The sequence below is a fragment of the Canis aureus genome, chromosome 21 (assembly GCF_053574225.1).
Source record: "Canis aureus isolate CA01 chromosome 21, VMU_Caureus_v.1.0, whole genome shotgun sequence".
Lineage (NCBI taxonomy): Eukaryota > Metazoa > Chordata > Mammalia > Carnivora > Canidae > Canis > Canis aureus.
Genome location: NC_135631.1, coordinates 6,564,231 through 6,590,428, shown reverse-complemented (window position 1 = coordinate 6,590,428; position 26,198 = coordinate 6,564,231). Strand labels below are relative to the sequence as shown.

Sequence of the window (26,198 nt, the reverse complement as noted above, 5' to 3'; positions counted from 1 at the left end):
TATTTTAATATTGTTTATGCAATGCCTAGCACAAAGCCTGGCACTTATAGTTACTTATTGGAATGCTTCAAAAACGCATTAATCGAAAACTCCAGGAAATCTAACGGTTCCTAAGCTTCACCTCAGCTCTGGTTAACAGGCATTTAGCAAGGGCTGTAGCAGAGCAGAGTTCCATGAAACCATCCCACTTCGGCCTCCTAGAAGCACACTGTAGACCAGGTCAGTGGTATTTAGACTGTTGCTCCCAGACCCATCACGAGCCATGTGCTCATCCCCTCCTTCAAACAGCTTTTTATTTGTTCCATATATTGGACTCCACATAAATTACACTTGAAAAGCAGGATTCTTCTACTGAAAGAGGAAAAAAAAGGCTTGTAAACAGGACCAGCTTTTGAAAACAGGTGTGTACTTTAACAAATGTGCTCCTACCAGGCAAGTGTTAGGGCTGAAGTTGGGAGAACAGAAGAGGGAACGCTAGGGGCGCCTGGGTGGCTCAGCTGGTTAAATGTCCAACTTTTGATTTTGGCTCAGGTCATGATCTCAGTCTTGGTGGCATTCCCAGATTTTTACAAAGCAGGCTTGGGAAAGGGTGCTTAGAGATGTACCTAGAAGCACATGGGTGCTTCTGGACCAGCTCACAGCTCACAAGCTCAAGGCTTCAGACATTTGCTAATTGTAAGAGAGAGCCAAAAAGCTGGCTCCACAAGCAATGCACTCTGCTTACACTGATGGTGTCTCCGTACCTCAGAGACCAGGGGACTGGGGTTCTGCCAGCAGACACACCGGGTACAAATCACACCATCACCACTCACAAGCTGCCGGGTCTCGAGTCCATCTTCTAACCTCTCCCAGTTCAGCTCCTCCCCCTGTGAAAGGGGGACAACAACCCCCCTAAAGGTGGGGGAGTATGTGAAGTATACAAAGTGCTTGGCATACAGGCTGGCATGTGCTTGATAAACAATAGTTAAAAAGTTAAATTCCGTGGCAGTGCAAACCATTAAGTGCAGTAGTGCACGCCTGTCAACCCAAGGGGCCCTGATACCTGGTTGTGACACAAATCATGTGGGGAAAAGTGCAGACAGAAAGGCCCAGTGGCTCTCTTCACCTCCCATACATTGCTCTTAGAACACAGATGGGCTCGCGGAACCACTTACCTTCTCCCTGCCATCATAGCAGCTCAATGCCACCTTCTGAGCAGCCTTCTCCACTGCCCCATCTAAGTGGGACTCCTGATCTCCCATCCAGCTGGCCCGATCCTCCAGCAGCACCTCTTTCTACATGTGCCTAGATCATCTGGGTGTCTGTTATGCTACTGCTTTACCCCCAGGCCTAGACCACTGGCTGCCACACTCACGTGTGTTGGGTAGAGGAAGGACAGATGGATGAACGCATGGACACACGTGATGCCCTTGTCTTCGTCCACTGGCCCTCCTCAGTGTTTCCCCCACCACCTCAGTCCAGCAGATTGAGGGGCAGGACTCTTCACACCAGACGTCTCTAGGTGGGTAGAAGAGCAAGCAGGTTCCCCCAAGGCAAATAATTTTGCACTCCAGAGAGCCAAGGAAATGATCCCAGAGCTTCCTGTATCATTTATGTCTGAGAAACCAAGAAGAGACTCCTGAATCAACTCGAAATTGGAACAGACCTGGATTGTCCTGCTTTCTAAACAGATCTCGATATAAAGGAATGTTGTAGACAGAAATTAGGGAAAGGACATAACTGACTGGGAATAAGATCCTACAAAATACCCTTGAAAAAACATCCACTGGAAACCGCAGGCAAAAAGAGGTGACTTGCCCAAAACACTTAGAAGCATACCTGGGGCCGGATCCATCAATGCTGTAGTGTCACCATGCCTCCTCCTCCCAAAGCTTTCACTAGAGCCAACATGCTCAAATAGTTCTTATAATTGATTTGTTTTATACACCAAGATTTTTTTTTTTAAATCATAGAAAAGCAAACTCCTCATTCTGGCTATAATTCCCATGAGAAACAAAAGCAGGGTTTGGGCCACAAAAGAGGTTTGTCAACCAGTGAACAGAGTGTGCCCCCTGCTGGGTCCCACTGGTTATGTCACCCCTAACATGACTGATTTTGGGGGTGAGGATCTGGTGAGGGGGAAAGACAGCTTTTCTGAAATGGCTTTAAAGATTACTTTATTCCTTATGCAAGGAATGTACAAACTTAGGTATATATAACAAGAAAAGTTAACTCTGGGAAGTGCTGAGCAAAGTTCCTTGTGGTCCAAGGGCAAATCCTCATCTTCTGGCGCGAGCTCTGGAGCAATCGGAGGCCGCCCTTGCTCTACCTGCGAGGCCGTGTGTATGGGCCAGGGCGCCGGCCCTCGGAGGCTGAGGCTTTGGCTTGGCCTATCCCTTCAGACCACTGGCTCAGTCTAAGCAATAGGTGACTAGAAAGAAAACATCACATTCCAAATCACTCAGCTCTGGCAGTGGGATTATCACACGTAATCAAGACAAATATTTTGCATAAACAAAACCATACAGGGAATCATCTGAGTTAAGAATATTTAGAAACATACAGAAAAGGGTCTCCAGGAAGGCTCTCCCCATGTGTCACATGTGCATGATTATGGGAAAAGGAGTACCACCAGGGGTTGCTTGTGGCTGGCAGCTGGTAATCTTGTGGACCCCATGAGAACTTGGCTGCCACAGCCTAGTGGCCCCTGATCCCAGGGGAGGCTCAAGATCAGCCTCAAATTAGTACTTCCTTTAAAAAAAAAAAAAAAAAAAAAAAAAAAAGTACAGGGGAAGGTTATGCCAGCATTGGAGACCCTTCCCTTCCATTTTGAGGAATTTCTTTAGAGAGCGAGTGATATTACCAAATCTCCAAAAACCAGTTTTTGACTTTTGGGGTAAGGAGGTAAACCGTTCTGAGTTCTTGGCCCAGGTACCCTGCCTAGATGTAGCCTAAGATAATGCTACTATACTGAGTAAGTCACTGAATGCCTGAGGACAATGACTACTCCTATCTCTCCTGCTTCCCCAACTTCCCTCCCAGCTTCCAGGAGAAAACAGTGACAGCCAGAATAGGACCTGGGCAGGTTGGAGGAAGTGAGGAGTTACCTCTGCTCTGGGTTACTGTTGGGGGGCCGGGGGCCCACAGACTTCACCTCTGCTGTCTCAGGGCTCTCCTCAACATCTTTACAAGCAGCATCTTGAGAGGTAGACAGTTTTCCTTCCTCACTGCAGTAAAGAGGAGGACAGGCAGTGTTAGGCACCCCAGGTACCAGCAGGGGTGGAGGGTGAAGGCACATGCAAATGACCCTGGAAGTCATGGGTGCCATGGAGTAAAGCCCTGGGGCTGAGCATGCTCAGGGGAGGGACCACAGGGGCCACAGACAGTGACTGGGAAATCACAAAAGGAAAGGATCACACACAAGAGGGAACCAAAGGAGGGACAATGTAATGCAGCTGGTGTCTGATAAAGAATGGCCCGCATTACTGTACATACCGATAGGATTTCAACACTCTGAAGCCAAGTGTGCAAAATAGAAAAAGAAATGTACAAGAGTTTCAGAATACTCCTATAAATGAGGAATGTGGGGGGGTAATATGTCCACGACTGCACATAAGCAGAACTGCAGACTCGGTGAAGGTGTCAAATGAACCTGTTTGAAGGAATGAGTCTTTAGTTAAGGCATTTTGCTTTCAGGGCCCAGCCCAGCATTAAACAGCAGGAGCAACCCCTATCAGCTTGCTGCTCCCATTATATGAGCAGGGTACTAGGTGCCTGCACCAGGATGCCTTCTGACAATGCATGAGAAGTACATCATAAAGGGAGAGCCAAGAAGTAGCCAGAACAGGTAAAAGCTGATCCTAAGAGGGCAAACAAAAATATAGAAAGGGTTATCTCCCCCTCTCCTGGCTCTTGGTGGAGAAAGACAAGTAGCAAATGCTTTTGATTGACTGTGGGGTAGAAAGTTAGCTATTCTGTCTGGACTTCCCATTTGACACAATCAAGACAGCACTAAAATAAGCTCAAGGGCAGCTAGAGGTTCCCTCTGGGAAGGGCCATCATTCTCAAGAGGGGAGTCCTGCCCTGGACTTGGTTATGAAAAGCCTAATTTTAGGATGATCTCTTGGGTGCCTTTCAGATGGGTCTAGGCAATTTATAAGGAAGAACTTGAACTAAAGTCTAAAGATTTGTTAACAACTCGAGCTACCTGGTTCCTTACTCTTCTCTATCCTCATTATCCATGCCCTCCCCAGAAAAGCAACTATCCTGATGTGTTTATGTATTACTTTCATTCTTATAAAATGTACAGTCATTGCATATGCATATTTTGAGGCAAGTAAGTGGCTCTGAATTGTATACCTCATTGTATTTATCTCTGTAACTCAACATACTCTGGAAGATCCATGTGTTTCTAGTGTCGATGGCACAGTGCCTGATGGTGTGCACTGCCCAATTCCACCTGGCTTCTCACAATGCCCCTCTATGCACAGTGCTGCCATGCTCACCACTGTGGCCTCCACGTGACTACTCTTCTTCTGGGACTGCTTTTAGTGGCACTTTCAAGTTTTCTCTATAGATAAATGGGTTTAATTATTTAGGAATTTTCTTAACTTTGATGTAGTTTATGACTGGTATTTTGCCTGTTATTATACATCCTAATTGCTGATTACTGATGCAGAGAAAGGTTACTGATGTTTAAAACTGATCTGTTCCCCCAGTAGCTTTGCTGAACTCTTACTAGTTACAAAAGTTTGCTACTGACTTGGTGGCAGGTGATGATTATTATATTATTATAATCGAGCCCACAACCACAAGATCACAACTTGAGCCGAAACCAAGTTGGATGCTTAAATTGACTGAGCCACTGAAGTGTCCCTGTTTTGCTCAGTTTTAATCATATGTGGGTATGGAACTTTATCAGAAGCATCATGAAAAGCCTCAAATGATTTCCTCTCAAGCTATTAACATATTGTAAATGACATGGGCACTTTTCTTGGCAGTCCAGGGAAAACCATAACTTAATGTTATGAATTATTTTTAATGTGCTACTGGATTCGGTTAGCAAATATTTTCTACAGGATTTCTGCATTTAGTTCGCTTGTAAGTGTATAAACTGATTGCTTTCTGTAATCATCCTTATCTGGTTTTGGAATTAAGATTTCACAGCCTCATAAAAAGATCCAGCAACTTCTGCACTTTTTCTACTTTCTGCAACAACTGAGACAGGAGTGCGCAGATGAATGTGCACAAAACAGGATCGAATCATTACTACAACCAGCACATCCTATTTACTTGTAAAGCTGGCCTGCCCTGGAGCTGGCTTGCTCCTTGTTTTCCACCACAGATAATGGCTCGTGTCTTTTGTCCATTTAAAACTTATTATTAGCTTGTTTTTTTCTTGTTGATATTAGGTTTTTCCTTTACCCTGCTCCTGAATCTTCCTTTGTAGATTATGGCACATCTTTTCATTTTATCATGTTTTTCAGAATACCAGAAATTAAATAAAGAAAATTCATCAACTTTTTTCCTTTATGGTTGGTTTTTTAATGGTTAAAAAACCCTTTAACCTTCAAATTATAAAGATACGCTCTCATGTTTTCTTCTCAAAGTTGTAGTTTTGCCTTTCATATTTACGTTGAGACAGACTCAGTTTTATTTTTCTCTGACAGAATTGTCATTACTTCTCAGGCTATTCTTTCCTTGCCGACTATAACACCATTCTAGCATGCACCAAGTTCCTGTAACTGTGGTGTCTACCTGCACAGCATGTCCAAAAGGAGATCTCACTTGGTGATGCCTCTGCCTCTCTCCTTTCTTTCCTTCTTCAAAATGACCTTGGTTATTTCTGGCTCTTTGGTCTTCTTTACGAATATCACTATCAGCCTCTAATCGCCATGAAAAGCTCCACTGGGATTTTGATTAGAAATGCAATCATTTTATACATTAACTTGTTAAAAAATTGCCAAAGGAGCAGCCTGGGTGGCTCAGCAGTTTAGCACTGCCTTCAGCCCAGGGTGTGATCCGGGAGATCCAGGATTGAGTCCCACATTGGGCTCCCTGCATGGAGCCTGCTTCTCCCTCTGCCTGTGTCTGTGCCTCTCTCTCTCTGTCTCTCATGAATAAATAAATATTTAAAAAAATAAAATTAAATTAAAAAAATAAAAAATTGCCAAAGATGAGCAGCCCTGGTGGCTCAGCAGTTTAGCGCCGCCTTCAGTCCAGGGCGTGATCCTGGAGACCCAGGATCGAATTCTGCGTCGAGCTCCCTGCATGGAGCCTGCTTCTCCCTCTCCCTCTCCCTCTCTGTCTCTATGAATAAACTTAAAAAAAAAATCTTAAAAAAAAAAAAAAGCCAAAGATATCGTCCCGTGGCATATCTCTACTTATTTAAACCTTTATTATGCCTTTCGATCTTGATAGACAAGGCTTAACATTTTAATTTTAAAAGGGGGAAAAAATAAAAAAAGGGGGGGCACACATCTAGGACACCTTCTATCGATTTACAGGATGCATCTGACTCACATGTGTCTAAAAAACTTGCTAAACTTCCCTAGTAATTCTAGTATTTTTCATGAAACTGCTGGGAATTTTTTGTGCAGAAAATCATAATCTACAAACAAGAACCATTTTAGTCTTTCAAATCTTTGTATGCTTTGTTTTTGTTTATGCAGCATGTGCTAAGACCGCTAGCTAGTACAGTGCTGAAGAGAGCAGCAGTGACTACAGGCCCGTCTCACTGTCCAGGTCATGTCTTGGAAGGGAGCATTTCTCATACCTCACACCTCACTGTGAACAATCAAGTCGGCTACAGATTTTCAGAACACACCTTTAGCAGTTTCAGGGAGCTACTTTCTCTTCCTAGGCTGCCAAAAAGTCATGAATGGCTTTAATTTTTTCAAATACTCCTGTCTACCAAAGGTCCGAATAGTTTCTATCTTCTTCAGTCCGAGAATCACATTTAGTATGCTTCACCAGGTCACCCTGTCCTTGAGTGCACCTTGTGACTCAAGAACACATAGGTGGATTCAGTTTGCTAGCTTTTAACTTTAGAATCTCTCACATATGTACCCCCACGGGGAATCCATGCTCCCCTTCTGTGCTGGCTGTTCTGTAGGGACCTCACCACAAGGTGGGACACATCCCTTCTTCTGTGAAGGCTCTGCAGAGTATCGAGACGCAGTGACGAGCGCCGACCCAGCTGCAGCACCCAGTTCGAACAAAAAGGCTGTCACTGCTCTTTCAGGTTTGTGTTCCTATTTTGCAGTATGATTTCTTTTTTGGTCCATGAATTTAGAAGTGAGGTTAAACTGACTGTTTAAGCTATCACTCTGCTATTGAATGTTCTGGCTGTATTATGTCTGGAGAAGACGGTGTGCAGGGCACTGACCCTGTTCTAGATGGGCCAGTGTCTACTCTTGACTACAGACATGTCCATTTTTATTGTCCCATATTTTGAACCTACTAGACTTAATCTACAGTCTTCTGAGTACTAGAAAGGCAGAGGAGAGGTACTTGGAGACCCCAAACTCTCCCTCTCTTCATTCAGATTCATGGGGCTGAACAGAGGTGCTTGGAAGATGTCAGGCTAATGTCTGAATCCACATCTCAATCCAATTGAAGATGTTAACACTTGAGATCCCCAACCCAACCTGAAGCTGCCAGCAGGACCTGGCCTGGTTACCTTTTGAAAACTGCGGTCTCTGTCTTGGCATCTACAGTGAGGCTCAGAGTTTCCTTCATGCCGCCATTCATCACTGTCTCAGTTACCTTGTCTGTACTTTCTGTATCCTCCTCTCCGTCAGAGCTGGCTTCCATGGCTACACTGGCTGGCACTGAAAAGAACACATGGTGGATGGTCACCCTACCAAAAACAATAAGCATCCCTCACCTTCTGTGGGGACCCAGCCACCCGATGTTCCATCTACTGCTTGAGAAAGAGACAGTTTGCCGATTGTTGCCTAAGTCGGTTCTTGATGGGCACAGGATTCTTGAAAACGCCCACTAGAGACGTTCCATAGGTTTTCATCTCACAGGGCCAGCAGAACCCTGTGGCCTTCCCAGCCCAGAGTTTACCCACACCCTCAACTCCTCCCAGTCAGCCCTCCCATTCCGGGGCTGTTCCAATTCATAGCAGAAGGTGCAGTGGGCAGCTGGATATATTCAGCCTCTGCCCACTTCAGCCTACAAGTGCTGAGATTATAGTTTGTTCAGGGTACTGGTCTCAGTGGTCTTTTTCCTTTCACTTGGGTCCTTTTTTTTTTTTTTTGTTTTAAAGTTACTTTCTTATGGTTCCTTGTGGATTATTATTCCGTTGTTCTGTACTAGTGAGCCATATGCTATATTGGTTATAAGTGTGGGCTCTGAAGTCACATTCCCTGAATTCAAACCCCAGCCTCACCACTTACTAGCTGTTTCACTCTAGGGCAAGAGTTCTCTTATCTGTAAAATGAAGTTACCTAAACCCACCTGCAGAACTCAGGGTAAAATGGGGTCAACTCTATAAAATTTGGAGAAGAATGACAAATCAACTTTAAGTTACTGGTTTTATGACCTCTCCTGTCCTTTGGTTCTTGTGCTCCCCTCCATCCCACCTAGGTCCTCATTTCTTTTTCCAAGACTTGCTTTTTTTCCCCCTCTACATACTGATTCCTCACACCCGTTTCACCAACCTCTCTCCCTCCCAGCTCCCAAGCCCCATTCATCAGGTTAGAAACAGCTCAGGGCCTCTGCAAGGAATAACATGTGCAGTCTGAACAACGAGACAACCCACTGGATGTCCTTGACCATTTCATCTGTTCATAAAGGTGAAATGAAAAGAAATAGCCTAGGGCAGCCCCGGTGGCTCGGCGTTTTAGCGCTGCCTTTGGCCCAGGGCGTGATCCTGGAGACCCGGAATTGAGTCCCACATCGGGCTCCCTGCATGTAGCCTGCTTCTCTCTCTGCCTGTGTCTCTGCCTCTCTCTCTCTCTCTCTCTCATGAATAAATAAATAAGATCTTAAAAAAAAAAAAAAAAAGAAAAGAAACAGCCTTATGCCTGAAACATGCTAAGACACACACGCATGCTCCAGCAAAGCAAATTCCAAAGGACAAAAGAACTTGGTACCAGCGAGGCTTGAAAACACTGACACGCCTAATTCTGATTTTATTCACACTGGGCATTGCAGGCAAAGATGTTCTTCTTTTCTGGGTCTGTTTCCATTTCTGTATATTGATAGGACTGAACAACTGACCACTTAGGTCCCTAATGCCTTCTAAAATCACCATGCCATGGTTCTGGAATGAATACACAATTTATCAGTTGCCCTGAGGACATCAGACCTACCACCTCAACTCCCTGAGCCCTTTGAGCCCTTGAGCCTAAGAATCAAGACTAGCTTTATAAACTGTTATGTAGACAAAAGCAACTCTTCAGATCTAGAAAACTAAGCATACAGTCAAAGCCTGAACAACAGTCAGGTGAAAGGCCAGCAGGCTGGGTCAGCTGGTGCCCTGCTCTCCACACCCACCTTCAGGCTGCGCAGCCAGCGTGCCAACGCTGGGAGTCAGAGGGCCCATCGGCTCAGTGCTGGTTTCCATTTCCACTGGAGAATTACTCCTTAAAGAATCTTTTGTACTTTTAGAAAAGAGAAAATTCAGATGTTAGCAGTGGCAAATAGCCCTCAGTTACCATGATTCATTCACAAAAACCCTTTCAAAGTTGTAGGCTCGCTGGGGTGACAGGAGCAGTCTGTCACAGACTCCAAGGACACAGAGATAGATCTAGGTGCAGAGGGCTGCTTGCAGAGCAGGTGAGCGCAGGCAGGTAAATATTCTGCTAAGTCAGTAGGATAGGAGCATGGGGATTTCGCAGAGGTTTGCAGACAGGTTCAAAATGCACCAGTCTCTCATCCTCCCCCTCGGTCCCAAGGGCTGGGACAACAGGGGCTGACACTGTGCACCATCAACTGTACCTGCTGTGATTTTTACAAAAATCCCTACTTACCTTGAGCCAAACTGCCTGAGGGCCTTAGTGATATTTAACAAGAAAACATGACCTGAGCACAAGGGGTAAAGGGCAGCAAGCTTCCAAGTAACCAGGGGGTCTTATCCTCTAGTTACAAAAGACAGAAAAAAAACAAGAGGTGGAAACCCGACTGTTCAGTGCTGGAGTGGAGTTAGTGAAATAACTTAAAATACTTTGGAGACATTTCCCACAACCTCACTTTTGCCCCTGACAATGGCTTCCTGCTATCCTTGAAACTGCTGTAAAGCCACACAGGTGTCAGCCAGCCCCCTGACTGTTGAAGATGGTAACCGTGAGCTTGTGATAGTTCACGCTCCCATCTTGCCTATTACCAGTGATTAGTTAAAAACACACTTTTTTGCTCTCCATGACAGCACGGAGAGCAACAAAGTCTTTTAAATGTGTAGTTGAGACAAAACAATGTTTAGCAAATCAAACTAAGCCTAGTAAGACATGAAATCCATGGTTAATATTCAAATGCTGGCAATATTATTCAGGAAAATTATGAAAAGATAGGTTGCTGTCAACAAAAATACTACAAATAACAAGACTGACAGCCATCCTATCACGCCCTGTAATTTACAGCACCAGATTAGCTACAAGTGAAATGCAAGCTCAGAGTATCTGTTAAATTCAAGATACACTGTGCATTCTTCTGTAACACTCCACACAGAGGTGCCTGTCAGTAGCTCTCGCTCTATCCGGTTTCTATCCTCCTCAATCCTGTTTGTTTTCTGATGGTCTGCACCCTACTATATAACCTCCTGGGGCCCTATCTTCCTGGGCTACTATGTGTACACAGCCCACTGCCTTTCCCAGCTCACCTGGATAAAAGGAATATAGAGACTAGTTTCCTTGTTAATCCATAACTGTGTCGCTAGCTCCCCTGTGCTGATTTGTGACTTAGCGTAGAGCATTATCTTCATGTAGGGAGTAAATCAAGGTGAGAGACAGTGTCTGCAGCTGACCCCGTCCCCTTTCCCAGTTCTCCTATGGAAGGTTCAGGGAGCGAGCACACACACACTCACCTCAGGGAAGATGTGAACTCTGAGAAGGAGGCCCAGCCCGTCTCCTTAGTTGGCACCGGCTCCTCTGTGCTCCAGACATCAGAACCCACGGAATCTAAGGGAGCACCATGAGTTGTCTCCATGGGGACATCAAAGTTGGCTGACCAGTTGGGTGCTAAAAAGAGAGCAGAAATCTCATTTTGAGAATACTTCAGAAGTTCAGTGCAATCCAAGATATTTTTCAGAAACATTTGCAAGGAGGCAGCCAGAGTGGTGGGGACAGGGCACTCTAACACACCCCTGATAGAGGTGGAAACAGCAGAATCAGTGTCAGGCAATGTGATAACATCTATCTTATTATAAAACTGTAGACTTCCTTTAATCCCTAATTCCCATTTCTAAGATTTTTTTCTCCACCAGAAATATCACATGAGGATGCAAAGATACATATAAAAGAATATTATAATTTTTCTTTTTTTTTTTTGAGAATAGTATAATTTCTTACTTTGGACAAAGGTACCAAGATTATATGAACACCAGGAGGAAGATGGGTGAAGGAAGGGTACACAGCCCTAACTCCCTGTATAATCTCTGCAACTTTTCTGTAAATCCAAAGTTATTCCAAAAAAAATTTTTTTTAAGCAGAATGTTGTATATTCAACTGTAATAAACTGGAAACTTTAAATGCATCTCAATCCAGATGTGGCCCCACTTCATACTTTTAATGGCCTTCCCACAGTCCACTGTAGCTAACACAAAGAGGAAGACTTCTGGTGACACAAGAAAAAATACATATTTGTGTTCAGCTCACCACCACCTCCAAACCCTTGGAATCTCTGAAGTAGTGTCTTGTATGCTAAAGAGATGACTGGTGGCCTCAAGATGGGGCTCAACACTGGGCAGGCTGCCAGGAGAACTAGCCTGGGGTTAGAGGGCTAGAACTTTTATCCCTATCCCATAGCCCACCCTCCTAGGAGGGAAGAGGGGCCAGAAGTGGAGAAAATCACTAATGGCCAGTTATTTGATCAAAAGTACCCATTTAATGAAGATTCCATAAAAAACTCAAAATTTCAGGGGTTTAGAGCTTCTGGGCTAGTAAACAGCAGGTGGCACACCCCAAACTCCATGAGAACAGAAGATCCTATGCTCAGGACCCTTCCTGACCATATCCCTACTTCTCCTTTCATCTGGCTGTTCACCTCTATCCATCAAAACAGCCTCATGGCACGGACTGCTGACCAAGGTTGGATCTAACCTGTAGGTCTGTTTTAACGTCACTTCCTCGGGGATGTGTCCTTTCAGGTGAAATTGGGTCTGTTTATGTGCTCTCACTGCACACCATGCTAGGCTACATAGAAATGACCTTCCAAGGGGAGCGCCCCAGAATCTACCACAATCTCTCCATTCTTCAGGAGACTCTAGACTCTAGATGGAGTCTGTGTTCCACATCTGGCACATAGCTGGATCTCGATAAAGGCATGTGGACTCGAACTGAATTAATAGAGAAAAGCCCACTTTTTCCTCCTGAAGATGGTGAGCTGGGAAAGCAATGAGGAGAGAGGCCAAACCTCTTTTCCTCCATGGCTCTCGCTTTCCAGGTCTGTCCCATGGGGCTGTGCTGGGTTAATATTAAGGTCCTGGCCAACTCTGCAGTAGTGAGGTCCGCTTGATGCCCAGAGCTAGCTTTTAGCCTCCAGGACTAAGGACACAAAGGCCTTCCCCAGGAACACGAAGCACTGTCAGCCTTGAGGAAAGCTCCAGTGTCAACCCACACGGCTCTTCCAAATAAAAATGTACCTGGACTTTCAGAAGTTAACAGGCATTTTTTTTAAAGTCCAGTGAAAGCAAGTCGTCTTAGCAAGTACCAGGACATGAATAAGCACTGAAGCCAGACAAGTTTTAGGTTATAGGCTTCATAAATCAACTCTGAAGAACCCATTTCAAATTGTCTCAGCTTGAAGTTGTTTCCTCTGGTTTAGTGGATTTCTGACTCCACAAATACAGCCCTTCCTTGTCTTCCCTAATTCTGGTCTCTCCCCTGCTGCCTGGCTCCTAGGCCCTGCAGCCAGAGGCTAGACCCCCCAGTGTGCTCTATCCCTAGCCAGACTCACACAGTGGGGTGTCCACACTGTAAGAGACACCGCATCATCGGAAGGAAAGTCATTCCTTCCCTCAGGCCCTGTCCCTGACACTTACACCTCCAAGGGGACTCAACCTAACTCCCATCCTGCAGACCAGAGTGCCTTGTTTAAAAATACACCTGTTTCCAACACACAGTGACTAATACAGAGGAAGAAACAGCTGACTTACGTTCATTCAAGTCTACCTCCATTTTGTCCTCTGTACTGGTGCTACTGGGTTCAAACAAATCTTGTTTTGCTCCGTCTTCTTCTTCAGAGTCTGTACTTTCTTCACTGTCTGTACTCCCCGAGCTGGGGGGGGGGGGGGGGGGACACAAAGACCGAAATAAAATATTTAATGCTGCCTATCAGTCACTGGCTAAATCCAGGACATTCTGAGGTCATCCAGTAAGAAAAAAAATCATATGCACTCCAAAGGGCTCATTCTTTGCCTTCATGAGTGTGTTGCCTAATCTTGGTCTCAGCTGTCCCCACTGTACCTGGCTCTGCATGAACATGTGGGCACATCTACAGACGACCTTCCAATAGGGCCTAGAGGCAGCTCACTGTGGTGGTCATTTGCATTTCTCTCATGGCCAAGATGCTGAACTGCTTTTCATGTGCCAACCTACCATCCACACATCTTTTCTAAAGGATCTTTTTACACCTTTAGCACAGTTTAAAAAACGGTTACTGTCTTTAATTTGTATAGAATCCTAAGAGTCCTTTATGCACCACCCTCCAGAGAGGCCCTATGCCAGGCACGTAATTCGCAAATGTCCTCCCTGAGTCTACGCACCATCCTCCTTTTCTTCTTAACTAATGTTGCTAGACGAGTAGAAGTGCTTAATTTTGACAAGTCGAGCTTATGAAAATTTCCTTTCATGCAGTGCTTTTGGCATCCTACCTCAGAAATCTTTCCCTAACCCAAGGGGACAAAGATTTTCTAGTGTAAGTTTTATAGTCTGATGCTTCACATTTAGGTTTAAGATCCATTTGGAATCCATGTGTATATATGGCAAGAAGTTCAATAATTTTGCATGATGTTCACCTGTTCCAGAGCTGTTTGTTTAAAGACTATCCTTTCCCCACAGAACTGCTTTTGCACCTGCATCAGAAGTCAGCTGTCTTTACACTTACTTATTTACACTTTTCTATCCCCCAAACTACTCTGTCTTACCAAACACATTGTCTCAATTACTGTATTTTGAGATCAAATACTGTTAGTCTTCTAACTGTTCTTTATGAAACTTGTTTTGGGGGTGCCTGGGTGGCTCATGGTTGAGTGTCTGCCTTTGGGTCAGGTCGTGATCCCGGGGTCCTGGAATCGAGTCCTGCATCAGGCTCCCTGTGGGGAGCCTGCTTCTCCCTCTCCCCATGTCTCTGCCTCTCTTTCATGAATAAATTAAAAAAAAAAAAAGTTGTTTTGGTTCTTCTAGCTCTTTTGCATTTTCTTTTTAATTTTTATTTATTTATGCTAGTCAGAGAGAGAGAGAGAGAGAGAGAGTGAGGCAGAGACATAGAGGGAGAAGCAGGCTCCATGCACCGGGAGCCCGACGTGGGATTCGATCCCGGGTCTCCAGGATCGCGCCCTGGGCCAAAGGCAGGCGCTAAACCGCTGCGCCACCCAGGGATCCCTCTTTTGCATTTTCTTAAATTTTTTTTTTTTAATTTATTTATGATAGTCACAGAGAGAGAGAGAGAGGCAGAGACACAGGCAGAGGGAGAAGCAGGCTCCATGCACTGGGAGCCCGATGTGGGATTCGATCCCGGGTCTCCAGGATCGCGCCCTGGGCCAAAGGCAGGCGCCAAACCGCTGCGCCACCCAGGGATCCCCCCTCTTTTGCATTTTCATATGAATTTAAGCACAAGCTTAAATCACTAAAAAAAAACCCTATTATCATTTTACTTGAGATTGCACTGATTCTAGATCAATCTGGGTAGAATTGGCATGTTAACAATATTGAGTTTCAAATTATAAACATTTATCAATTCTTGATTTCTCTCAGCTGTCTTGTAATTTTTAGCATCTAAGTTTTGCACATCTTGCCAAATTTATCCTTACATATTTAATATTTTGCTGCTTCTATGAATAGGATTTTTTAGTAACTTCAATTCCAACTGTTTGTTGCAGTACATAGAAATGCAATTATATTGACCTAGTACCATACAATCATGCCAAACCGACTTAATTGTTCTAATAATCTTTTCGTAGATATCAACAAGTTTTCTACACTGACAATAACTGTTGTCTGTGAATAAAGATAATTTTACCCTTTCCTTTCTAACATAGATGGCTTTTATTTCTTTTTCTTGACTTATTGCACTGGCTAGAAGCCCCAGTAACAATAGAGAAAAGCTGTGGTAAGCGTAAACATCTTTTGATTTGTTCCTAATCTTTGAGGGAAATCATTCCATTTTTACTATGCAGTCAGCCAGCCGTAGGTTTATTGTAAAAGCTTTAATCAGACTAAAGAAATTACCTTCTGTCTCCAGTTTGCTAAGAATTCTGATAATCAGGTATAGATGTTGGATTTGGCCACATGCTTCCTGATTGATTTTCAAATGTTAACCCAACTCAGAATTTCTGAAATAAGCCTTCCTTGGTCATGATGTATTATTATTCCATTATTTACTAAAACCTTTAAAAGAGCGTCTGCATCCACATTCACAAAAATAACTGAATCACTTTTCTTGTCATGTCATGTCATGTCATGTCATGTCAGCTTTGGTTATCAGGTCACATTAATGTGGCCTCATAGATCGACATGGGCACTCTATTCCTTCCTTTTCAATTTTCCAAAAGCTTTTTATAAAGCTAGTGGTGTAATTCCTGAAATGTTTGGTAGAATTCACCAGAGAAGCCATCTAAGCCTGGAGTTTTTGTGTGTATGTGGGAATTTTTAAACTATAAATTCAACTTCTTTAATAGATAGAAGACTTCTTGGGTTTTTGTTTTTTGTTTTTGTTTTTTGCTTAAGCTTTGGTAGTCTGTGTCTTTCAAAGATCATCTAAGTTGTCAGATTTATTGGCACAGAGTTGTTTACAATTTTCACTTACTATTCTTTTAGTACCAGGAGTGACATTGCCTTGCTCACTCCTGGTATGAGCCATTCCTTTTTCTCCTGACCATTCTGTCCAGAGGTGCATCAACTTCCTCAATCTTCTCGAAAAACAGCTTTTTGTTTTGTTTTAGATTTTATTTATCATTCACGAGAGATACAGAGAGAGAGGCAGAGTCATAGGCAGAGGGAGAAGCAGTCTCCCCAAAGGCAGATACTCAACCATTGAGCCACCCAGGCGTCCCAAAGAACAGCTTTTGCAACAATTTCCTCCACTGTTTTTCTGTTTGCCCTTCATGCTGGTTTTTTTTTTTTTAATTTTTATTTATTTGTTTATTTATGATAGTCAGAGAGAGAGAGAGAGAGAGAGAGGGGCAGAGACATAGGCAGAGAGAGAAGCAGGCTCCATGCACCGGGAGCCCGACGTGGGATTCGATCCCGGGTCTCCAGGATCGCGCCCTGGGCCAAAGGCAGGCGCCAAACCGCTGCGCCACCCAGGGATCCCTCATGCTGGTTTCTTAAGCTGGAAGCTAAAGTTATTGGTTTGAGAGGTTTCTACTTTTTAGATATAAACAGTACAAAAATGATCCTTTAAATACCCCCTCCCTTTGATTTCTTCTGTAACTCCCTTATTATTTAGCTTCCACATATTTGGAGGTTTTCTAGAGACCTTTCTGTTACTGATTTCTAATTTAATTCCACTGGGGTCAGAGAACATACTTTGTAGGACTTGAAACCTTTGGAATTTGCTGAGACTGGCTTTATGGCCCAAATATGATCTCTCTTGGCATAAATAGGTCATGTGGTACACTTGAAAACAGTGCCTGTCCCTGCTACTGTTGGGTCGAGTGCTCTGCAAATGTCCAACAGGGTCATATTAGTTGACAGTATTCAGTGCTCTGTGCCTCTGACTTCTGCCCATCATCAATGACCAGAGCAGGAGTGCTGTACCACAGGACTAGAACTGTGGATCTGTCTACTTCTCTTGCAGTGTACTCAGTTTTTGCTGTGTTATTTTGAAGCTGTTATTAGGTACACACGGACTTAGAACTGTTATGTCTTCCTGAAGATCTGACCTCGTTATGACCCTTTCTTTACCCTTTTCCTCTGAAATCTGCTTTATTTATAATGTGTAGACTTCTTTTAACCCGTTTGTGTCTATATTTAAATTATTTCTCATAGGCAGCTAATGTTAGACCAGAATTTTTATCCAATCTGACAATCTCTTCAGTTTAACAGGTTTTGACGTTACTTATTTAACAGCATTCAGTAATACCTAATGGGGCTGCCTGGGTTTAATGTTATCATACTGCTAGTAATTTTCTGAGTGTCCCAACTGCCTTTTATTTTTTTTGCCCTCTTTTAGATATTTTTTATGATGTAACTTCTTTTGTTGGCTTATTAACTATAATTCCTTGTTTTGTTGCTGCGTGGTTGCTTTAGGGTATACGATATACATCCATAACTTACCACAGTCTATTCTCTAGTGATATCAAAGCCCCAAACTAGAAACCCAAATGTCCATCAGCAGGCAAATGAATAAACAAATGCACCCATTCAGTAAATAGTACATCCCTTCAACAGAACACTGCACAGACATTAAAACAAATGAACTATTGATACATCACCCAACATGAGTGACTCTCAAAGTTGATGGAAGAAACATTAAGTAGATAATATACAATCTGATTTATATAAAACCTTAGAAAACATAAATCATCCTAAAGGAACAAAAAGCAGATTGGGTAAAGGCAATATAAAAGAGCATGAGGAAACTTTTGCAGGTGATGGGTAAGTTCATAATCTTGACTGACATAATGGTTTCATGGATGTATTCTTAGATATATTCATATGTTCAAACTTACCACATTATATAATTCAAATACATAGTTTACTCTATGTCAATTATCCCTCAACAGAGCCGTTAAATAATAGAAAGTTGCCTTTTCTCATCATCCTGTGTTCCCTCTGGGGATCAATTGTCACGTCCTCCAGATACTGTCTTTATCGCCATACTTCTTTCTCTACATGCTCTACAAATGGTACTCCATTGGGACATACCACACTGCTGTAATAATGCGTGAGTATGGTCTGCCCCTAGAGGACAGATGGCAGTAGGCAATGGCCATTTAGTGAATTCACTCAACATTAGGACCAAAATTTCACAGTAAATGGTGACAAGTTTGGAGCTTTATCTTAAAAACAAACAAACAAAAGGCCATTTAGACATTTATCTCTTGCTTCCTGGTTCTGGAGCTTTAGCTACCTTGTGGTTACAAAGTAATAAGCCAATATGCAAAAGATGAAAAAGTGGGCATAAAAAAAAGCAGCTAGGCTTAATGACCTTAAACAGCTGTGGATCATGAGACAAATATACTTTTCCAAGTTTGAGTCACAGTGAGGTCTTCTGTAACCTGAAACAACAAGCCTTTCTAAGAAACCCAACATAACTGCTGGTACATGCAGAGAACAGGCAAGAAAGGCTGGCATGCTCTGTTCAGCAAAAGGAATAAAATGGGTAAGAGATTGGTGTGGGAGGGAAGCTTTACTTTTTTGGGGGGGGGAGGAGAGCTTTACTTTTTTTGGGGGGGGGAGGAGCTTTACCTTTCACTGTATATTTTGTTTTCTCTGAATTGTATGCTATGTGGAAACGTTACTTATTAAAAACAAATGAAATAAAAACGAAGGTTCAGCTGCTGTTCTCTCAACTATGAAGATTCTGGTAATGGATTCTCAGATAACAAGAACTCCTTGTGTACTGAAGCAAATGTATTTAGGTTCTTGGGTTAGAGTAACTTCAACAAATTATAGAGGAAAAAACCCAACTGGATTGATCCCAAAGCATCCCCATGGACAGAACTGTCTCCCCCAGTTAGATAAACTTTTAGAAACAACTTTGCCCTTTCTTGGGGAAACTCTGTCTTTCATAGGAAACAACAGGTAACTCAGCAGCAACAGGTGTTTCTGGTAAGGGAACATCTATTCAGAGTACTTAATACTACATTTCTCAGCAAGGCCTCCCATTCACAAGAGGCTGTGTCACAACGCTTTATGAACTATGTCTAAACACTTCCAGTATTTTCAAGTTCATCACATTGACTCGTCCACACTCCTGTCGCACTACAGACAGGAGTACCAGTACCATCTCGCAACAGTTAATAAGGGCATATTTCTCTCTCTCTCTCAAGTAAGCTCTGGGCCCAATGCAAAGCCCAATGTGGAACTTGAACTCACAACCATGGGATCAAGACCTGAGCCGAGATCTATAGTCAGATGCTTTAATAACTTAGCCACCCAGGTGCCCCAACCCGGGCATTTCTGACTGTGACAGAAGCACTGGTCTCTAATTCACACATATACATCTGCACAGGATACAATGTATGTTTCCTAACCATCATCTACTTTATGCACTGGATATTACTGCTACTGTAACAGACTCTTACCTGGATCGTCTTTGGGATTCTGGTGTAAAGGCAATGTGCTTTTCCTCCCAGATGTCTTCCTCATCAGAGCCACCATCATCAAACTGCTGTATTCTTTCCTTACAACATGCTTCAAACAAGGCAATATTTCCCTAAATAAAAACGAGAGAAAAAGAACAAGACAAACATTTTATCCAAAAGTTGCCAATATAAATCATATTCTTCATTTCCTTTTTTTTTTTTTAAAGATTTATTAATTTTAGAGGGAACACGTGCATGCAGACAAACCAGGGGAGGGGCAGAGGGAAAAGGAGAGAATCTCAAGCAGAATTGCTGCTGAGCGTACAGCTCAGTGCTAGGCTCAATCTCATGACCCTGAGATCATGACCTGAGCCAAAATCAAGTTGGACACCTAACCAACTGAGCCACCCAGGTGCCCTCTTTCATTTCCTTTCAAAAACAGTGCCTAGCATATACACCAAAATAAAATGTAAAAGCATCTAATGTCAGCTTTGTGTGACAACAGAAAATTCCCCCAAAAAGAATGGATTTAAAAGGCACGTAGGGGCAGCTTGGGTGCCTCAGTGGTTTAGTGCCACCTTCAGCCTAGGGTGTGATCCTGGAGACCTGGGATCGAGTCCCACATCGAGCTCCTTGAATGGAGCCCTCTGCCTGTGTCTGCTCCCGCCACCCCCCACCCCCACCCTGTGTGCGTCTCTCATGAATAAATAAATAAGATCTTTTCATAAATAAATAAATAAATAAATAAATAAATAAATAAAAGGCACGTAGGAGCCTACACTGGCATCATGGACTCCCTTTCATCTGACAAAGCACCGGGTTACTTCCAAGAGCTTCCTTGCCCCAGCACCTGAAATGCAGTCCCAGATCTGCCCCAATAGCAAAGCAACCTCCATTTCCTCCATATCTGGCAGTCCAGCTAAGCAGTCAGGAGCATCAACAGTCTGATCAGTTTCTACCTTATCACATCAGCAAATAAACAAGTGGTCTCTCATGTTAATCAACATAAAAGTCAAGACTGTGCCCACTCAAATGACACTAATCCCATGTCATCTGCTGATGGGACTGACTTGGTATCTGAGCCCTGCCTGGGGATGACAAGCTGGCCCTGATCTAACCCAAGTTTCTTTCCTGGTGACAGACAGCTGAAGTAAAGGTGGCTGGCTAGACTCGAACTGCAGTCTTTAAAGATACATGTCTACACTGCAATCACAAATGAGCCCAGTTTTGTCAGCCCTGCTACATCTTAAGAAAACCATGGCTGCAAGCTCATATCCACAGGGAGCATAAAGGTCATGTGAGTGGGTGAAGCAACACCAAACTAAGATGAAGTTTCCTGGAGCACAGAGGGTCCTGACACACATGGCATCTGCATGCAGACAGATCCTAGCTTCCCCCGTCCACCCTTCACATACCTTGTCACTCACCAGATGAAACATTGATACTTACACTTTCATTTGTATTCAGAGTAAAGTTGATGTCTGATACCCGATCGAAAGAAACACTATAAACAAAATGTAAGTATAGGAATAATTACCAAAAGACTGACATAAACACTATTTATGTAACTTTTCAAAGTTAAAATATTCATACCATCATTAAAATCTCCATAGGTGAAATAAAAATAGAAACCTGCTTGCATTAAATGATGCTTTCTCCCTTAGTATTAAGGAACTCATACAGGGTGGAAAGGCCTAAGACAGAATAAACACACCCTCCCTCGAAGCCTTCCTATAAAAGATTTTTAACACCCACGGTAACAACCATGGTTCCTGGGGCCATATTTACTTGGCCAAGAAATACGTTATTTGCAAAGAAGAAACAAGTCAAAACATGAAAAATTACCCAAGAGTTGTCAGACACTGAGCTTTCTCCAGGGATGGACAAATTCATATACAGAAGAGACACCTCAAAAATCCTCTAATAGGCATAATGAGGAAGAAAGTAGGGGGAAGAAAGCTCCTAGACTGTGAAATGTAACTTTCTGAGTCAGTATAATTCTTACAAGATCTATTCTAATCAATCATTACACCAACCACACAATATAAATTCTAAAGCGATGGATTCCTAACTAGTAACACTTACTGACAGTGGGGATGGGGGTGTGTGTAGAGATGCCAGTGGGGAGCCTACGGGCTCTGGTAAGAGCACCTCTGGGACACAGACACAAACACCATGTGGACAGTCCTTGCTCTTTTTGGATCATATGAGTTGATTCTTAGGGCAGCTGATAGCCTATAACTCTTGCTCTGTTTACAGTGAAGCCTCCATCCATGGCGCTAACAGCATATTGCATGGTACAACTAAGAGTGTGCTCAAAATCTCCAACTTCTCACATGCTAGAAACCACAACTTGAGGTAGAAGACAGCTCCACTGACTGTTGTTAAGCCACAAGGACCTAATACAGTAAGGAGCCACAGAGATGTCAGGTATTGACGGGCATCACCAGGCAGTGGCTGGGGAGTATTAGAGCCATCTAACACTCAACTCTGTTCTCAGTGATGTAGAATACCCTCCTTGTAAATACTTTATTTATAAACTCCTCTCCTTTCCTGAGGCCAGATGCTATACCATTTGTTTTCATTTCTGTAGATCACCTATTCATTAATCTGGTACAGTACCAATAATTCCCATTTCTGTGCTCCTCTTCCCCCGCCTAGCAGAATGAGTGGTCTGTCTTCCAAAATACCCAGCTCGACCTTATGGTGAGTCAGCCAGATAAGGCACACACGGTGAGCTGCTCCTGTCACAAAAGAATACCAGCTGCTGATGTAAAGGAACCATGCCTGCTCCAACCCACTAACTATACAGCAGGGACTCGTTACTCCAGGTAACACTACAACTGCAAGGGGCAGGGTTTCTAAGAGAAGCTCGATCTAAACAATAACAGACCCCTGGGAGAGAAGCCACACCAGAGGCAGCCCCTCTTGTGGGAGTGACCCTCTCATCCTTACTTGTCTTCCGGGTGCTTCAGTGCCCAATAGGCCGGAACTACAAGGACACCTTGGAGGGCAGGCTCCTCTTAACACATGAATGTGGAAGAGTCCCCAGAACCCACATGTCTCACAAAAAGCAGGAGTGCATGAGAGGGGAACAGGAAAAGATACTCACTTGCCAATGTCATCTTGATCTGCAAACTTCTCATCGTTGAAGCCAAACTGGTCAATAAAATTGGACGTCATTTGTTGCATCTGATAATCAGAAAAGGCCTGGCAACCCCAGGACCAGTGACAGTGATATAATGATTCTAATGACACTCTACATATTATTTGCCCATTTGTGTTCCAGAAACCATCTTATTTATAGAGCCTTAGGGCTTAAAAAGTTGGTGTGTTTTTCTAAGAAAAAAAAATCAAATAATTTCAGACACCATTTGCCCAAAAAAGGAAATTTTGGAATTTAGCCCACAAGTCATTCCAATGCACATGTCACTCACTATAAGAAATGTTAAGTGACCACTCTGTCCTCTATTGTGAATTATCTTTAGAGAGGTCTCGGTTAAGACTTGTTCAAAGAGGCGATCAAGTGACATGTGACAGTCTGAAATTATAAGATGTATCAATCACCTCTGGACACAACCAACCTTAACCTAAGATCCAGTAAGTGGTGACCACCCGGCCTCCCTCTGTATCTCCCACCCCCAATCCACTACAGTAACATTGCACCAGAGGAAAAACAACTAATAACCACATTCACCATCCTATGACACAATGTTAGGGACACTTTTCTTAAAAAAGAAAAAAAAAAAAGAAAGACTTCAGTCTCAGAAGTTGGGAAAAGTATGAAAGTAGCTTCTATCCTACCTACCTTAGAGAGACAGGACAAACTTTTCACACTGATCCAACAACACTCTGAAAAGCTTACAACTGTAAGATCCATAGAGGAGCCTGTTCTGTTTCCTACACCATTTCTAGAGAGCACCAGGCTCACTTGGGTTTTCTTGGTGAGAAATGGGGGAATGTTAAAATGGACTTCACAGAAATGTTGATACTCTGATTTAAAACAACAAGCAGGCCCAGCAGAGCAAGAGAAATGCACAAATGCGTTCTACGTTATCAGTCAGGAGTGAAGGACAATGAAGATAAGCAAGTGCCACCACTCCTCATTCTACCCCAAACAATAAATGAGGCAAATAAATACCAATGTGTGTGCTGTCTTGTGGACAGAGCTCTGGATAGCTGAGAAAGCTCTTTCCTGCAGGTGAACCCCAGACAAGAGCATGGGCAGTAACTGGTGGCTGAATTGAATAAAGGCATCACCCCTGAGGCCACTTGCTGGTATGGAGGCAGCTATAACTGATTGAAACTGAACCCTCTTTGGTTCTCTTTTTGAGCAGAGCCCACAGATTCCACCCTGCAGACATCTGCTGCAAAAATGCCTCTACTGTTAATTCCTGATTACTCATTCTTATGGCAGGGAATTATGGCATGGATAATCCAAGTTAAAGATGATTAAAAAATAAACCTTATATTTGGCTTTGGAAGGCATCTCTTCTGGTCTGAAAAAGTGGTATCTAGTTTACCGAGAACCTAAAACCTCACTTTTTTCTAACTCTAGAGACCCACCACCCCTCTGCTCACTCGCACACTTCCATGCCATCCTTTTTCTTGCCTGCAGAGGTGATACTATATGAACACGGGGGCAGGGGGCCAGCCTCACAAGGAATACCACGGCTGAACCATGGGAGTATGGGTGAACGGAGAAGGTCAGGAACAAGTTCTGCAAGGTGTGGCTGAGTCTTGAACATATGGATGAAAAATATGACATGTAACACTCATATTCGTAAAAACCAACAAGGAAGAAACCAATTCCTCTGAATTGCATCTTTATCTTCTGTAAGGTAAAATGGGATGTGTGCCACCTTCAAAGACACAGTAATGAAATCATTCTTCTGAGCAATGGCATAAGCTGGGCTCTGAGTTTATTTCTAGAATAGAAATTTGGTCACACAAAGGTAAAGGTCCCTCCCCAGTTGTTTTGTTTGATTCTTTTTTTCCCCTTTAATTTTTTTGTGACTCTGGTGTTTCTATATGAATCTTTTTGGGAACAAAAGGAAAGGAATGTTCCCAAAAGTGTTTATTTAAATGCTTCATAAAGAGCATACAAATACTAATTATATATGTATATACATGAACACACATACATATGTACAAATACACATACATATGTACACACATACTTATATCATCTGTCTCCCTATCTATCTATCTACTTACGGAGATATATAGCTGATAGACCCAAGTAACTTAGAGGGAAAAGAAAACCAACAAACTACAGTCCTCATTACTTCTAAGACAATTACAGCTTCTAGGAAGATATAAGCTAGCAAAGAATTTCAGGTTTCAAATACAGTTTTTGCTAATAAAGCTATCAGAGCTTCCTAAAGCCACATATGTAAAGACTGTTACTATACTGTATTTAAAGCTATAGAAGAAGTACTCTGGACAGGGAGAAATCCAAGTCTGGAAAGTACCATATGGCTGTGTAATTATTAAAAACTTAATTATTAAGGAAAAAAAACCCAAAACCCACACTTCCCAAAACTATCATCCTGGCCAAAGACAGTCAATGAAAAGTGAGCCTACCATTTTATTAAGCAAATCTCTTTGGAGGCTCCACTTGAGCCACAAAAGTCCTGGTATGCCCCATCTCACGTGACTGCCTGTGAACAGGCCTGCTTGGATGGGGGAGTGGGAGGCTGCCAATCAGACCTCTAGAGCCTGTCTCTACAAGTCAACCCTCATTCTCCAGACCCAGCAAGAGGAAGACCTCCTCAGCTTCCACACTTCTTTCAGAATCAGAAGGAAGAGTCAAACGCTGGAGGTGAGGAAACCAGAAGGGACAGAAGACAAAAGCTATGAAGCATTCCCTGAGCCAAGTATGGCCCCACCAGTGACATGGTCAGGTGACCTTGTTAAATGGTCTGCCCTGTTTCTACACTCAGAACTCTACCAAATGAGACCTAACTGCAAATGTGAATGAGAAACTGAAATGGATAAGCTAATATTCTAATTACAATGGAACTCAGTATAAAATTCTTAAGTTAACCTAACCTTGTCTTTCCAACTTTAAAAAGAAAGGGTTTGGAAACCTATTTTTTATTTGCATAATGATCCATGGCTCCATGGCTGATTTATAGTTTAACACGCAAAGAAAGGTTTACTAGAGGCTTGTTCAGCAAAAAGGAATGCTTTTTCCTACTTCAAAGAGTCCTAGGATGCAGATGAAAGCCACAGGGCAGCAGCCCACTGAGGACTCTGCTGGTATGGCAGTTGTGTGATAGGGGCTGATCCTGTGCATGCCAGCAGTTAGTCAACCCCAAAAATTGTCAGAAAAACTTCTCCCCAAAACAACCATGGAATCAGATTATGAGAAGGGAACCCACTCTCCAGATAACTAAATGTAACCACTCTTAGGTTAAATCAGCTGCCTAAAGTTTCAAGGTTATTAGCTTATTTACAAATAGGTAAATTATTTTCTTAGAGCTATTTCAACAGGTTCAGAATCACCTTGATAATTTACATTTTATACCAATGAGCTTCATCTCAGGGGTGGAGAGTGTGTGGTACTGGAGTTCATGCC

At 43.1% G+C, this 26,198-nt stretch overlaps 1 protein-coding gene and 1 long non-coding RNA gene across 26 annotated transcripts in view; one reads left to right on the top strand and one right to left on the bottom strand.

The window, feature by feature from the left end:
- Positions 1–18,723, top strand: part of LOC144292434 (uncharacterized) — a 28,311-nt gene extending 9,588 nt beyond the window's left edge. Inside the window, exons 4-5 of one of the 3 annotated variants that reach the window (XR_013359833.1) lie at positions 3,676–3,826; positions 18,092–18,723. This is a non-coding gene — a long non-coding RNA (uncharacterized LOC144292434). Of the gene's footprint in view, positions 1–3,675; positions 6,092–18,091 lie in introns of those variants that run through there. The other 2 variants (XR_013359832.1, XR_013359831.1) reach the window with 2 other exon arrangements.
- Positions 1–26,198, bottom strand: part of PPP6R3 (protein phosphatase 6 regulatory subunit 3) — a 148,450-nt gene that overhangs the window by 6,375 nt on the left and 115,877 nt on the right. For 6 of the 23 annotated variants that reach the window (XR_013359821.1, XR_013359822.1, XR_013359820.1 and 3 more), the window contains 10 exons: positions 22,728–22,825; positions 21,065–21,119; positions 19,616–19,746; positions 13,301–13,422; positions 11,012–11,165; positions 9,487–9,593; positions 7,661–7,811; positions 3,475–3,492; positions 3,087–3,206; positions 122–2,410 (listed from right to left, as the gene is read on the bottom strand). Coding sequence is in view for 12 of the 23 variants with exons in the window: in XM_077862682.1 (XP_077718808.1) it covers positions 3,087–3,206; positions 3,475–3,492; positions 7,661–7,811; positions 9,487–9,593; positions 11,012–11,165; positions 13,301–13,422; positions 19,616–19,746; positions 21,065–21,119; positions 22,728–22,825 (956 nt within the window). In the remaining 11 variants the exon portion in view is untranslated. The remainder of the gene's footprint in view (positions 1–121; positions 2,411–3,086; positions 3,207–3,474; positions 3,493–7,660; positions 7,812–9,486; positions 9,594–11,011; positions 11,166–13,300; positions 13,423–19,615; positions 19,747–21,064; positions 21,120–22,727; positions 22,826–26,198) is intronic. The other 17 variants (XR_013359824.1, XR_013359827.1, XR_013359825.1 and 14 more) reach the window with 10 other exon arrangements.